The 15,470-nt window shown below is 37.8% G+C and overlaps 1 protein-coding gene across 2 annotated transcripts in view; it reads right to left on the reverse strand.

Annotated features, from left to right (window-relative positions):
- The window catches only part of PIP5K1B (phosphatidylinositol-4-phosphate 5-kinase type 1 beta), a 124,376-nt gene that overhangs the window by 33,584 nt on the left and 75,322 nt on the right, over nucleotides 1–15,470 (reverse strand). For both annotated transcript variants that reach the window (XM_075020976.1, XM_075020975.1), the window contains exons 9-12: nucleotides 4,041–4,252; nucleotides 1,898–1,981; nucleotides 1,748–1,796; nucleotides 1,135–1,219 (exon numbers count right to left, since the gene is read on the reverse strand). In XM_075020976.1, coding sequence (XP_074877077.1) covers nucleotides 1,135–1,219; nucleotides 1,748–1,796; nucleotides 1,898–1,981; nucleotides 4,041–4,252 — 430 coding nt within the window. The remainder of the gene's footprint in view (nucleotides 1–1,134; nucleotides 1,220–1,747; nucleotides 1,797–1,897; nucleotides 1,982–4,040; nucleotides 4,253–15,470) is intronic.

Below are 15,470 nucleotides of genomic sequence, written 5' to 3' on the forward strand. Positions count from 1 at the left end.
CTTGAGAATGAATTAAAAGATTAAGGAAGGAGAAATGGAGGGGAAAACTAGAAACAAGTGGTAGTGACAAAGACAAAAGACTTTATTAATATCTAACTTCTGATTTTTTTTTCCTTGATAAAACACAGAAGAATTGTCTATGAAAGGGAAGAATGCCTATCTTTTCAAACATGCTGGACGTGCTATGTAAACAATCTTTACTTTTGCAAATTAAATAAATTAAAATCAATGGGGGTATTCCTACAAATAACAGATGCAGGATTGGACACATTATTAAGTCATTAAATTTATCTTTATATCAATGCTAATATAACGGAACCTGTTTTACCTTCAGATGCTCTGATGTGACAAAAAATACATAGCAAATAATTCTCTGTAATTTTACTATTAGAGTACAATGCCATTAGCTCCAGTGAAGAAACTCAACTTCGGGCAAGGTAAGTGCTACATGACGTTGAAGAAAGCATTCCTTTATTGCCAAGTGTCCTGGTTTCAGCTGGCATAGAGTTAATTTTCTTCTTAGTAGCTGGTACAGTGTGTTTTGGATTTACTCTGAGAATAATGTTGATAATGCACTGATGTTTTAGGATAAGTGCTACTTAGCAACAACTAAGTTAAAGGATTTTTCAGTCTCCCATGCTCTGCTACCAAGCAGGTGTACAAGAAGACAGGAGGGAGCACAGCCAGGGTAGCTGACCCAAACTAGGCAAAGGGATATTCCATACCATATGATGTCATGCTCAGCATATAAAGCTGGGTGAAGAAGAAGGAAGGGGGAGACACTCAGAGTTACAGCATTTGTCTTGCCAAGTAACTGTTATGCATAATGGAGCCCTTCTTTCCTGGAGATGGCTGAACACCTGCCTGCCAGTGGGAAGTACTGGATGAATGCCTTACTTCTCTTTGCTTGCACACACAACTTTTGCTTTACCTACTAAAATGTCTTTATCTCAACCCATGAGTTTCCTCACTTTTACTCTTCCGATTCTCTCCCCCATCCCAGCTGGGGGAATGAGTAAGCAACTGTGTGGTGCTCAGTTGCTGGCTGGGGTTAAACAATGACACCAAGACAGGAGCATTATAAAGTAATGATTATAAAAATATCTAAAAGAGTAAAAGTCACAACTTTCTTACCTTGAACTTTCTTGAAAACTCTTGTATTCATAAACTTTAAAAATCTGTCTGCATAAAAACTTGGTCGGTGAACTGAAACGGTATCCTGCAAGATTGAAAAAGGTCTCAGTCGTATTTTCCATAAGTAAATCACAAGTAAATCATCAAGAAAGAAGCTGGACACCTCAGGTAAACGATATTTCAGGAATACTCAAAACGAGTGAATCTTAACAAGCTTTTCCTTTTTAAAGGTTAATTCTTCAAGATTTTTTTCTTTAGCTATTTAATTTATGAAATTAGGAGTTATGAATTATATAGCCATATTCTGCAAAATCTTCCTAGCATTTGAAGTGCTTTTTTCACATTATGTACAGATTCATCAATGTCCTGTTAAGTGGCCATTGTCTTGTCTAAGTTATATGGACAAGCTGATTCTTTTAGTTGCTTTTTGAAAGATCAACAAATAAAATCAGAGCATGTATTGGGAAATGGACCTAAAGGATTATAGCAACAGCCCAAACCACATGGTGATGGTAGACTACAAATATACTGGAGCTAGCTCTTTCCTGGTCAATATAAGTCAACATTCCATTAGCTAAAATATCAGCAGTTAAAAAAAATAAAATCTACTTACCCCATCATAAACAAGAGCTTTCCAAGAATGTTCCAGCTTCTTCATTAACCTAAGCGTATAAAAACAAAAACAGAACTGCTTTATAAAATGTCCACATTTGTAAGTAATTTCAGAATAGCTTATTCAATAAAAACTAGAAATTCAACTTACCTATAAGACTGGAGAATATCAATAATACCCATAAATAGAAGCAGCTTTTCTCCTTTATGGCTTTTAGCTGGAATACCTCCCATTCTGAGAGAAACAATAAAAATGTAGTTAGATTATCTTTTAAGACATCTCTAAACATCAGTTAGCAGTTGAACTGTACCCACTTGCAAACCCAAAGAAAGGGGCACAACACTAGAGCTAGATGCCACGGTGCAAAATCAGTCAAATGTGGGTCACTTAGCGTACAACTGATTTTAAACAGCAAACCTAAAATATCTGTGATCCAGTGGTAAATATCCATTAAAAATAAAGAGTATTTTAGGATAACTTTTAGACAGAATTGGAAATATTTAGATGATCTGAAAATTGGGAAAAAGTATACATCAGTTTATTACTAGGGAAAATAAATAATTTTGCCTAGCTAAAGGAGAATTTTGTCACTTTATTGATCACATGTAACACAACTGTAGAGAGCCTGCGCATTACAACAAGTCTGAAAAGGTTGTTTTGTATATTTTTTCATTAAAAATTAAGTATGTGCTTTTCCAGAATTTCTTTACAGACAGATGAGTGACATAAAAAGTAACAGTATCAAGCTGAGAAGCCTGACTGCCTGGATCTCCACTTGGTTCAGAGTATTTACTCAGCCATGACCTGTAGACCCCTGTTAACTACTTGAAGGCCACTATAAGGTCTCCCCAGAGCCTTCTCTTCTCCAGGCTGAACAGCCCCAACTGTCTCAGCCTGTCCTCATAGGGGAGGTGCTCCAGACCCCTGATCATCTTCGTGGCCCTGCTCTGGACCCACTTGAGCAGGATCATGTCCTTCTTGTGTTGGGGGCCCTAAAGCTGAACACAGTACTGCAGGTGGGGTCTCACGAGAGTGGAGTAGAGGGGGAGAATCACCTCCCTCAACCTGCTAGACACGCTTCTTTTGACACAGCCTGGGATACAGTTGGCATTCTGGGCTGTAAGCACACATTTTTGGCCCACGTTCATTTTTTCATCCACTAATACCCCCAGGTCCTTCTCCTCAGGGCTGCTCTCAATCCACTCATTGCCCAGCCTGTATTTGTGCTTAGGATTGCCCCAAACCATGTGCAGGACCTGGCACATAATAACCACAGGGAATTTCTTGGATGACCTATATAATCAGCTTTGGCTTTTACTTAAAAACCAAAACCAAATCAAAACCAAAAACCAACACCCCCTAAAATTGTCAGTGCAACACCTCTGCCACCATATAAGAGCATTTACCATCTTCTGTGTGAATGTGAGTAATGCTGTAAAATCAGAGTGAAATTCAGCTCTAATTCATATTCTAGAGCTCTGAACACCTGGAAATTCTCTATAAATGCTAAATATCATAATTTTCAGATTTGTTTGCTGTAGGTTTAAGCACGTTTCTGTATCATTAGTTGTATTTACCTAGATGGCTCCCTTGAGAACCCAGAGAAGAGTAAATCCTTAATTTGAAATTGAACCCTCATTATAATGAAGGACTCACATGGAACGAAAATGGTGAACATAATGCTTTCACTAACACTGAATGTATTTCAAAAGAAAAAACTGAATAACTATCCTCTATACACTCAAATTCTACTGCAGTTTTTGCTAGGTAGAAAAATAAGAGGAAAGCAGCCGTTCTTAATCTCAGGAAATACCATAAATGGATATGAGTGCACTTCAGTGGTTGGTGATACAGTTCATGTATTGAATACACTACTTTGAAATGAAAATAACCACTGTAGGAATATCCATTTCAACATTAATAAATAGTTTTTGCTACTGGCTCATAAGGCTGCTTCCAGTTAAAATTAGATTATACCTGGGACTCTTGTAATAGGTGTCTCATAATATTTCTTTTATAAATGAATGCACTTGTGCATACATAAGTGACTCTGAAGTAACCAAATTTGCTATCATGTATTTAAAGATGATCAATCTACTAATCAATGTTTTAATTTCCTGTTCTGCAGCAAATCTTGATGGCTCAGCTTTTGAAAAAAAAAGGCTTAATCTTTCAACTCCTGAAATGCAGTGTACTCTTGAATGTTTTGACTCGTAACACCAAGTGGCACAAACTGAAGAAACAGAATGTGTGAGTTTTAATAGTAACTTTAAGAGCAGGTTATGGCACTTACGTGTTTGTTGTCTCTGTGGTGACGGAGTCCCCTGACTTCCCAGGGCCCTGTATAGACTCCATGGCTGTGGAATAGAGAACTTTCTGCCCTCCAGGACGTTTCATGTCCGATGCACTCTGGGAACTCTCTCCCTCTTTTTCCTTCATGTTACTGTTCAGTATGTGGATTCCCAGTAGCAGACTGTAATCCATGATCTTAAAACTTTCTAGAACCTACCAACAAAGAACAAATGGGTCTACTGAAACAAAAAAAGACTACATACAATATGAATTACACAGCAGCATTTTGAAAATCTAAGTAAAAATAGGCCTTCAAAGCACAAGTTTCTCTTAACAGGAAAATGTGTGAAATTATAATTAAACAAAAATCTTTTACTACCCCACATAAGTCAAAGTGCTAGTTATCTAATTAGCTCAGTGCTGTTGTTACAAGTGGGAAAGAAGGATGCATAGCTGAAATGTAACCTGATATTATTTTGTAGTCAAGGAAGATATGTCCAGTCAGCACCTTTATTATTTATAGCAAATAATAATTAATAGTTCCACTGTACACTTCTGAACTACAGGCATTTTTAAAGTCACCTCTAATGCATATTCCAGACTTTACTGAGCATTTTTTTCTAGACTACTCTCTACCTCCTCTTCACCTCCTGTTTATAACAGAGAAAGTATTCTTGCAGAACTTTCAAATGTCAAAAAAACCCATTTGCTACCACCCTCTCATTAACAGCTGATTGGATTTGGGTATAAAAATCACGCACCCCTCTTTATTAGGCTAAATAGGGCCTATTTAACCTGCAAAGGCAGTTTTATTTCTGAATTATGACTTAACCAACCAGACTTCTCTTCTAGCTCTACCAACCATTTTTGCCTCTGTCAGTAGGCAAGTTCCCTTTTTTCTTTCAGGCACATGTACTATCATGAGTTTCTAGTTAGTTACATCACTATGAAATCTGGCATACTCCATTAAAAGGAAATACAGTTCAAGTCAATATGCAAACGTGAACTAAAACAAGCTGTGTTCATATCTAGTAGTATAACCAAACTGTTAAGAGACAGCCACTATGTTAAATATCTTATATAACAGCAGTGCTAAGTGGAGGGAGAAAACACAGTAGCAACTATGAAGGATATGCTGTGCCACTCACCTCTCCTTTACCTTATGCAGCTCAGCAATGATTCATGATACATTTTGGCACACAATGCCCTAAGATAATGGTGTAATTTTTGGAATGGAATCAAGAAGCAATAATACATCTTTTTATGTGAACAAGAACAAAATGGAATTTTGCAGAGATGACAAATAAAGACCAGTAACTCCATGTATGTCACTTTGATGAATACTATCAAAGTATAAATATTTTTACACAAAACACCGAGATGGCTTGTGAACTCTAAGACATATTTTGCAAATCCAAAATGAGATTTGTTGGCAATCACCAGGAAAGGGCTAGTGGTTTGCAAAATTGTATGAGGAGGAAAAGGGAGTCTACTACTTAACACATCCCCAAGATAATTTTAACCCCAATGTCCAAGTATATAGGCAAAGAGGTAGGAAAGCTCTGTTCCACTCCATCTGTATTTCTTATGTACTCACTAAGTTATGTAGAAGCCAACTGTATAATACAGCTGAATTCTTTTCAATCTCTGGCATTTATCTTCCATGAGGAACATGATGTCTTAATTTTAGCACTGTTGTAAGCATTTAAAGTGAAGAAACAAAGCATAACACTCTGCAATCTAAGTGCAGAAATGCATAGCCTCATTCTGATTTCCAGACACAAGGAAGGAATTTAGAAGTTGTGGTAGGTTTGATCTTGCCCAGAGTAATCCTGCACAGAGGTGTGTTAGTTCAAATGGAACAAGAAAAAGGCTGCTAACATATGGCCTGCAGTACCCCATGGCATCCTCTGATGACAGAACTCACACAGGGTTTCAGGACACAATAATAAAGCACATTCTAAATTGCCATACAACAAGATAATGAACATTTTACTGTGCATTATGTGGGAATGTTGGTGGCTAGTAACTTCCTGGTTTATGATCATAAATTGCAAAAATAGCTCAGCTAACAGGTGCAGAGGCACAGACACTTGGTGCCAAATAAGTTCCAGAATTCCCTTTACTGCTTGTTTATTGCTACCCTTTATTCAGACTTTCTCAAAAAGAAATTTCTATATAATATATTCATTAAAAATATGTAATCAGTGGATGTTTGCCACCAAATACTTAAAGTAGATTCTGGGTAGGCTGAAAAAAATATAATACAATTCATCCACTATAAAAAGACTTACGTTAGTAGTACAGTCAGCAAGATTGTTTATGCAAAGCTAGATTACAGCAGCTAGTCAGGCTTGGAAAAAGCATTGCCACTTTTATTTTACCGTTATAAACATAACTGCTGACAGGTATGCCTTCAACCTATTCTTTACCGCCTTTTGAGTTAGATTTCATTAGACACGTTATGATTTAACTGCACTAATTACATAACCTACATCTAGGATGGGATGTAGCCTCATGGAAGGCTGTGGTATAATATGCTGCTGCTTCTTCCACAGAGACCTCTTATGAGACAAAATTAATCTTTCTGACTGCATCAATTCACCACTGTCACTTAAACCCATACTACTTGTACTATACAATGGGCTAAAAATCTCTCTGACTACTTTTGACTTTGTTCTAGGATTACTGAAAAACATCATAAAAACAAGCAGCTATTTTGTTATTCCAGTTCATTATGAAACTGAAACACCTGCACATCCCATGGATTAATTGCAGTACATATTCTTACAAACAGCACATAGCATATGAACTCTAGCCCTTGTCCTCTGAACACCCTATTCATGATCCTACTCAGAGGCAGGACTGTCCAGTCTACAAAGTGTCTTCAGGATATTGTAATATGATCTGCCCCTCTGTCTACCTACTGGTTTGATATAAAGTTCTGATTACCTCTCCTTAGAAATTTGATAACCAAACCAGCCACTCCTTATGCAAATACAAATCTTTTGACCAGATCTAAGCATGGTTTACTCCCCTGTTTGTTTCTAAGGAAAATTCTGATAAGAAATAATTAACCAGAATAACAAGGAAGAATCTTAAACATCAGCATTCAACAAAAACTTACTTTGTGTCAACCTTTGTGTTCAGTCTGTATTAAGACAGAAATTTTACTTCAGTCAGTGGGATTTCCAGCTGTGAATATATCTGAAGGGTTCTCACATATGTACCATCATTAATATTTAAAATATCAAATCATGATTATTTTTAAATGTGTAAGTAACATTTTGCACACACAGTTGTACACATTAATCTGGTTTGCCAAGGAGAAGTTACAGAATGCAGCACATCAAGGTATTTCTGAACATGCAGCATCTTATGAGAACACAAAAAGGCATAAGCTCTTCCTTGGCTTGAGGGTTGCTTGCAAGTAGCTTTGATGATTTTAGATGGAACTGCTTTTGAGAAGCAGCAGCAAGTTTTTGCTACAAAGGTACCAAAATTGAGATCCTAATCTAATGAAAAAAAAAAGCTCAAATAAATCACAGTATTAAAGGGTAATATTCATAGCAAAATGAGAAAGGCCTGTGAATCACCTGATGTAATCCATGTGACATCACTAGAAATTGACATTAACGCCCAGAAATACACTCCTTATGTAGTTCAAGTGAGAGAAATTCAACCTTTACTCATGTAACCACTCTGAAATGCACCTTGCTAGCAAAATGGCACTGGGAGATTTCAGTAAGAGTATTATTTGTTAGTACACACCAGGGTTATGTGATGTATTTGATAATGACAAGTAAATGCTTAGTTCCCTAACTTGACATTAAATTGTTCATCTTGTTTGTATTTATATATGTGTTATTTCACTAGCTATACAGATTCTGTCAACATGATGTTGTCACTTGGTCACCAAGTACTGCTTGCAAGGCTGGCTTTAGCTGCTCTGACAACTTCCAGATGGAAAGCGTCACCCATCCCATTCTAGCCTTAAGCACTATTTTGCTTTCATACCGCATAAAAACCCCAGTGAAATGGCATCACAAAATATGATGTTTCAGAACACGGAAGAATAACTCCCTGAATCAGATTTTCTCTTCTCTAAGTTAATCAGACGTTAAAGCATTCTGTGAATCATCTTAGACATGGTTACACTTACCTATCTCAGCCAGTGACTAACAGAGCAAGGTAAGTATTTCTGCCATGGAATTTCATTTTTATTTTAGATGCAGCCAGCCCAAGCTGTGTACTGTCTGATGCAGAAATCTGCATTCACATTGCTAACCATGCAAAACAACTCAAGTCAGCAGGTCATTTTCATAAAACAATCAGGGAAAATACTACTCAAAAAAATATAATTTCACAAACTTATGAAATGTAAAACCTGAAAGGATAACCATGCAAGTGAGCATTTCCTCTCCTACAAGCATTTTGGAAAAGGGACATAGGCACTAATGTAACAGAAAGAAGACTGATTTTACACTGAATCAGTAATTACTCTCCATCATAAGAAGATATATAAAAATCCCACAAAATTAAAAGACTATCTTGCAAAATAAGCATTTCGTAGAAACAAGTGTGTAAATGTCAAATGACTAGTGATGGGCCTGGTTTAGAAACAATCTCAAGAAAATAAATCATCAACTCCCTTAAAGTGTACGTGGAGTCACTTCCCGTTTCAACAGAATTCTTGAAACATATTGTTAGCTAACAGTCCTAAAAATTACAATCTGGTTTCTAATTTTCAAAGTAGAAGTAAAGAGAAATCTGGAATTTCAATTGATAAAACAGGAGTGATAATATATAGATACAAGAGATCTGCAGTATCATTCCATGTCCATTTTCCTCAAACTACCGTTTCTGACAAAGAGGCCCTTCATTAGCACATTCTCCACCTCCATGCCATGCTATGCCATCTATTATTTCTTCTCTATGCTGCAGTTCAATACTCCTGCAAGTTAGGACAACACTACTGTTTGTAAGGACATGCTGTAGAATGGGTCACTGAAATTATTTGGGTTAAAGAATAATCTGTGTAGACCCTTTGAGGTAGAAAAAAGACAAGAAAACCAACAGCCCCACCCCTGCTACTAAGGGTTTTGAAAAATCCAGTGAATAAATTTGATCATACAAGATCTCCGTCACAGTTGCCTCAGATATGCGTTCATGCCATAAAGCTTGAGAATTTTGCAGCAACTATCTAAAACAGCAGTGATGAAAATAATACCCAGACTTGAAACTTATGAGATAAGACCCTCTATGTCTTCAAGTTTGAACTTTCTTGTCTTTACAGGCTTCTTTGTTAGTCAGGCCATTAATGCCACTTTTAAACTGATTTCCTTAGGAAAGTCTGTAGAGAACACTGTTAATATAATAAAGGAAAAATGCAGACTCTAAAGAGCCATTCAATTCTCACTAGGAGAAACATCTTGAAATTATGTTGTTGTTCTTAAAAACTGCATGACCACAATTGGATTGTCATTGCTTCCATAACAGATATTTTGCAATACAGGTATCAATATATTAATTATTGTTCTAATGTTAACTTACAAATGAAAAATGGGTAACCAAATACTTTTGTTTAGAACATTCCTCAAGATTTGCATGAAATTCTTATAAATGTAGAGCACTCCTAACTAACTATGCCTTTTGCTTTTCCAGCAAATGGATCATTTCCAACCATTGCTACTACATGTCTGAAAAAGGAAAAAAACAAAACAGAAACTAACAGTATTGCATCAAACTAAATAAAAATAATGCTGGTAAAGTGCAGCTTTGGAATAAATGGGCTTACCAATGTGACACCCATTGACAAGAAGGGTCGGAGGGAGGATCCGGGGAACTCCAGGCCTGCCAGCTTGACTTGACCTTGGTACCAGGGAAGATTATGGAACAGTTTGTCTTGAGAGCGCTCCCATGGCATGTGCAGGACAAACAGGAGATCAGGCCCAGTCAGCATGGGTTTATGAGAGGCAGGTCCTGCTTGACCAACCTGATCTCCTTCTATGACCAGGTGACCCACTTAGTGGATGAGGGAAAGGCTGTGCATGTTATCTACCTCGACTTCAGCAAGGCCTTTGACACTGTCTCTCATGGCATACTCCTCGAGAAGCTCGCGTCTCATCATTTGGACAAGTGTACTCTTCGCTGGGTGAAAAACTGGCTGGATGGACAAGCCCAAAGAGTTGTGGCAAATGGAGGTAAATCCAGTTGGCAGCGGGTCACAAGTGGTGTTCCTCAGGGCTCGGTGTTGGGCCCTGTTCTGTATAATATCTTTATTGATGATCTGGATGAGGGAATTGAGCGCACCCTCAGTAAGTTTGCAGATGACACCAAGTTGGGAGGCAGGGTCGATCTGCTGGAGAGTAGGGAGGCTCTACAGAGGGATCTGGACAGGCTGGACCGATGGGCCGAGGCCAATTGTACGAGGTTCAACAAGGCCAAGTGCCAGGTCCTGCACTTGGGTCACAACAACTCCATGAAATGCTATAGGCTTGGGGAAGAGTGGCTGGAAAGCTGCCTGGCAGAAAAAGAGCTGTGAGGGTTGGTCAACAGCCAGCTGAATATGAGCCAGCAGTGTGCCCAGGTGGCCAAGAAGGCCAATGGCATCCTGGCCTGTATCAGAAACAGTGTGGCCAGCAGGAGCAGGGAGGTGTTTTTTTTGCTGTATTCGGCACTGTTGAGGCTGCACCTTGAGCACTGTGTTCAGTTTTGGGCCCCTCACTACAGGAAAGACACTGAGGTGCTGGAGCGTGTCCAGAGAAGGGCAATCAAATTGGTGAGGGGTCTGGAGCATAAGTCTTATGAGGAGCGGCTGAGGGAACTGGGGGTCTGGAGAAAAGGAGGCTGAGGGGAGACCTTATCACTCCCTACAGCTACCTGAAAGGAGGTTGTAGTGAGGTGGGTGTTGGTCTCTTCTTTCAGGTGGCTGGAGATAGGACAAGAGGAAACGGCCTTAAGTTGCAGCAAGGGAAGTTGAGATTGGATATTAGGAAAAATTTCTTTACTGTAAAGGTTGTCAGACATTGGAATAGGTTGCCCAGGGAAGTGGTTGAGTCACCATCCCTGGAGGTATTCAAAAAGCATGTAGACAAGGCACCTCAGAACATGGTTTAGTGGGTACGGTTGATGGTTGGACTCGATGATCTTGAAGGTCTTTTCCAAACTAAATGATTCTATGATTCTATGATAATTTCCATTTAAAATTATCAGAAGGGAAATCCCATAATACAGAAAGCTAAATTCTGCTGTTTGGTTTCTAATTCTACTGAATAGTCTTAACAGCAATGCATTTTGTGCTTCATGTCTTGAAAAATTTTAAGCAATGAGAAAGAAAAAACCCCCTATGACTTGAATTCCCACTCTAACCACCAGACAAAAAATGGTGTTCACAAACTTTAATCCTCCAGATGGTGTGGAGATATTAGCTGAATAATCTTGATAATATTCCTATGAGGCATCTAATCATTCTCCTAATTTTCTAATGCAAAAATACACTATAAAAATTAAGTGTTCTGCAACAGAGGGAAGAACATTGAGTCAACCTTCATCCATCAGGAAAGGTTTTCGTTTCCTCATCTGCAGTAAGACATGCTTTAAGGAAAAGGGTGAAGAATAAAACAGTAAAGATGATTTGAATCTCAGTTCTTATTAACAGCTGTATTTACAGAGAGAAGAAACTTATTTTTCCACCTTCATGAATTTGGAAGAGATATCCCCAGCAAGAAATCATAAAACATGCATACTTTGCCTACTTGTAGGTCATTAGCACTTCAACTGATAGCTCAGAAAATACTCTTCCTATTGAGACAGAAAATCTACTTACTGCAAGACAAAATTCCCTGGTTTTAAAGTGAGTTGCCTTGTCTGTTTGTGTAAAACATTTGTTAATGTAGTTTTAAATGTGACAGGATCCCTAAGGTCACCAAGTTAACAGAGAAGAACTAGTTCTGAATTTATAGGCCAACTCTTAAATATGCTTCATTAAGAAAAAAGTCAAACTTAAGTAACAAATGAAGATCACTAGTGCTCTTATGAACTCTGGCTCACTTTTCCCCTACTTTTTTAAATAGGTGGGGAATAAATCTTAACTTCAGTTTTTAGAATATCATGTCTTTTCAATTTTGCTGGGGAATTTTATCCCAAATATCCGTATAAATAAATAATGCTTGATTTGCATAGGTAGTTATTTAATCTCTGATATTTATATACATGAAATAGTGTTACGCAAGAGGAGGAAGAAATACTGGGAATTGACCACTGACTGACAAAAATAGGTTATCTGAGTACATACAGGTAGACATCTTGCTAAGCAGACATTAACAGCAAAGTAAAGAGCAAGAGGAAAAATATGTGGAAAATTTTTTTCCATTTGCCCAGTTACCAGAGCTAACTGCATTAATATGCACTCCTCCTTTTAGCCCTTTTAAATTTTCTTTTCTCTTGGATTCAGCAGCAGATGGAAAGGGAAAAACACAACCAGGCTATTTTTAATAGAATACCCCAAATTCCTGCATATGACTAGTTGACATTCAAGAACATACCGTATCTGTGTGAGTGTGTGAAGCAAAGATTTACAGATACAGAATCCTGTGACTATCTATTCCCCTGAAATTCATGTTTCTTGTTTAAAGTTATATTAACACAGTTTGTTAGGTAACTAGATGAAGAACAGTTTGTAGAATAATATCTCTGTATAACCATGACACTGTCAGTTTTAAACGGGACTTCCTTCTTTTTTTCTTTCAATAGGTACCAGTTCTTCCGTACTTTAAGGGATCACAGGGAAGATATTAAGAGTGTTTTCATAATCAAACCACTGCACCATATTCTGATGACATGTGTTGGTGTACCTTTCCTGCAATAATTTGATCTGCTGGTGTACCTTTCCTGCAGTAATTTTTGACATGTATCTCTATAAAACTCTATCTTAATTTTTAACGTGGGATGATCAAAAGACAAACTTTGTAACTTGTGTGTTTGGACTGTGAATTCCTTGTATCAGAGAACAGGTGTCTTCCCTGTGCTTTCTGCCCAGAACAGAGGTAATCTGTATTTATTAAACTGCTTAAGAGTTCCAATAAAGATCAAATAAGTAATAATGGATGCCTAGCTTTACTTTGATTCCATATAAACTATGAAAAATAGAATACTACTATTAATTCTCTTTTAGCCTTTCTCATACAGAGTTGTGCTAATGTTACTTGTACTAACACACCACTTAATGCCATAGCTTATGCTTTGCCCCACAAAAGTATTCCTCCACACAGAAACAATTTCTGCAGGATTAGGTGTTTATAGTGAAACACAACAGCAGCTAAGTTTGATGTAGAGCTTAATTTTCTGCACCTTTAAGTAAAAAAAAAAAAGAAATCCCCAAATGCACTTTAAACTATTTAATGTCTTTACTGACTTTGTTTTTATTTAGTACTTGCTTATGTGCCATAAAGCTTTTAATTCTTAGTCTCATTCAGGAGCAGAACAGTTTTTGTTATTATTTGTAAGACTAATTTTATTTAAAAATTGGAGAATCTGCTCTATTCTTTAATAATTCATAATTTTATATAATGATCAGAGCAGCTAACAGCATGATTACTAAAAATAAACCTCAGCTATTGAAACTACCTTCCTATACTCTCAGTATTTACCATTACACAAAATCCAGGCACATTTGCTTTACAAATTAAAGCACTCTGAGGCGAATAAGGCTTCAAAGCAAAGATTTTTCAGAAAGCTATTAAGGCAAGTGAAGTTATTTATTTTTAGTACCGTTTGCTTGTAGTGTGTCCCCTGTCTCCCCCCTGCCACCCACTCCAGGAACCATGATAGTGCTTGCTGGCAAGGATAGGATAGCTATACTAAGTCTCACCAATAGTCTGGAATTTGAAAGCTAGCTCAAATTTTCAATTGTGTGCATTGTATGTATGATAAACTCAGGAATATTACATGTTTAGGAACACTGTAATGTTACACTCCTTGGTTTAGCTAAGGTGCAAAAAGTGCAAAATGGCCCTTGAGCAGAGCTGTCAGACCCTGTCACCTTGAGTGTGAACATAACAAGCAGGGGACGCAGAAGCTGAACAGTGCTATCAATCTGCACCTGTACCAAAGTAGACAACCTGGAGTGGCTATTGGAGGCACCAGCCCATGATGGATCACCACAAGCCACTCAGCTCCATCCTCTAACCGGGTAGATCATGCATTTCTTCATCAGAGCTGCAGGAAGGTGTGACAGACTAGAACTGATACTCCAGTTTGGTCTACCACTGCCATACCCACTACTACATTCTTCTGGCGAGGGAGCTCTGTGTCAGCTGAGATGTATCAGGAGGTCAGCTCAGCTAAGCAAGGAAGCCACAGCATGGCTTGAATGTGAAAAGGCAGCATACGGGATGGGGGAGGACAGACAGGCAGGCTACAAAGGAGGGATTGAGAAACACTGCCTGGGCACATAGGGATGGCAATTATTGCCAAAGAAGCCAAAGCTCAGATAGAGTTGAGACTTGCAAGGGATGTCAAAGGGCACAAAGAAGAGCTTCTACTGCTATGTTAGTGCTAAAAGGCTGACCAATGAAAACATGGGCCCATTGCTGAATGGGGCAGGTGATACAGTGACAGCAGACACAGATCACAGCAGGTCCCCACCATTGCCTTTGTCATCACCAGCAAGTTCTACCAGGCCTCTGCACTTAGTGATGGAGCTTAAGGAGGAGAGGGGCTACCAGTCAGGGATGTTTATATTAAAGAAGCAGGAAAAAACAAACCATTGCTTACCTATTCTGATTGCAAATACGAACAGTGAAAACATAATCCAAATTTGAGCCACACAAAAGATAATTTCTTAGTCCAGAAATATTGACAAGATAAAAAAATTTCTTTAATGAATTTTTAATTCCAGTGCCTACACTAACTTTCTCACTTTGGAGTAAAAGCAAAAAGAGACGACAAGTTTTGAAGCCCTAAAAATCTAGGTCAGTTATCACTCACGCTAAGTAGCTATCAAAATACCATATGGGCAGAAAAAAGCAGTGGCAAAACTGACGTCCTTTTCCTGAAATGGATGGAGTTATCTTTATTCTTTCTAAAGGCAGTAGTACAAGGCAAGTAGTCAGATCCAACCTCATTTGTTGAGCAAATTCAGCTGTGTGAAAGATAACAGTGTCTGCTCCCTTTGTTTTACAACAGAGAGTAAGACTTATTTGAATAGAAAAAAAATGCCATTTTTTTATATACATATAACATTCAGTGTGTATATATACCTACAGAAACATACTATACTGTAGTGTGTATATATATGTATTTATTTATACACACTGACTATTTAAAGATAATTTTCTTCTTTTCTTTTAATAATATTAAGATTTAGCTGGGCCTTTAAGAACTCCAGACTAACTTTAGAGCTGTTAATCTAAGAGCACACACTGAAAAA

Source organism: Buteo buteo, chromosome Z (genome assembly GCF_964188355.1).
Source record: "Buteo buteo chromosome Z, bButBut1.hap1.1, whole genome shotgun sequence".
Lineage (NCBI taxonomy): Eukaryota > Metazoa > Chordata > Aves > Accipitriformes > Accipitridae > Buteo > Buteo buteo.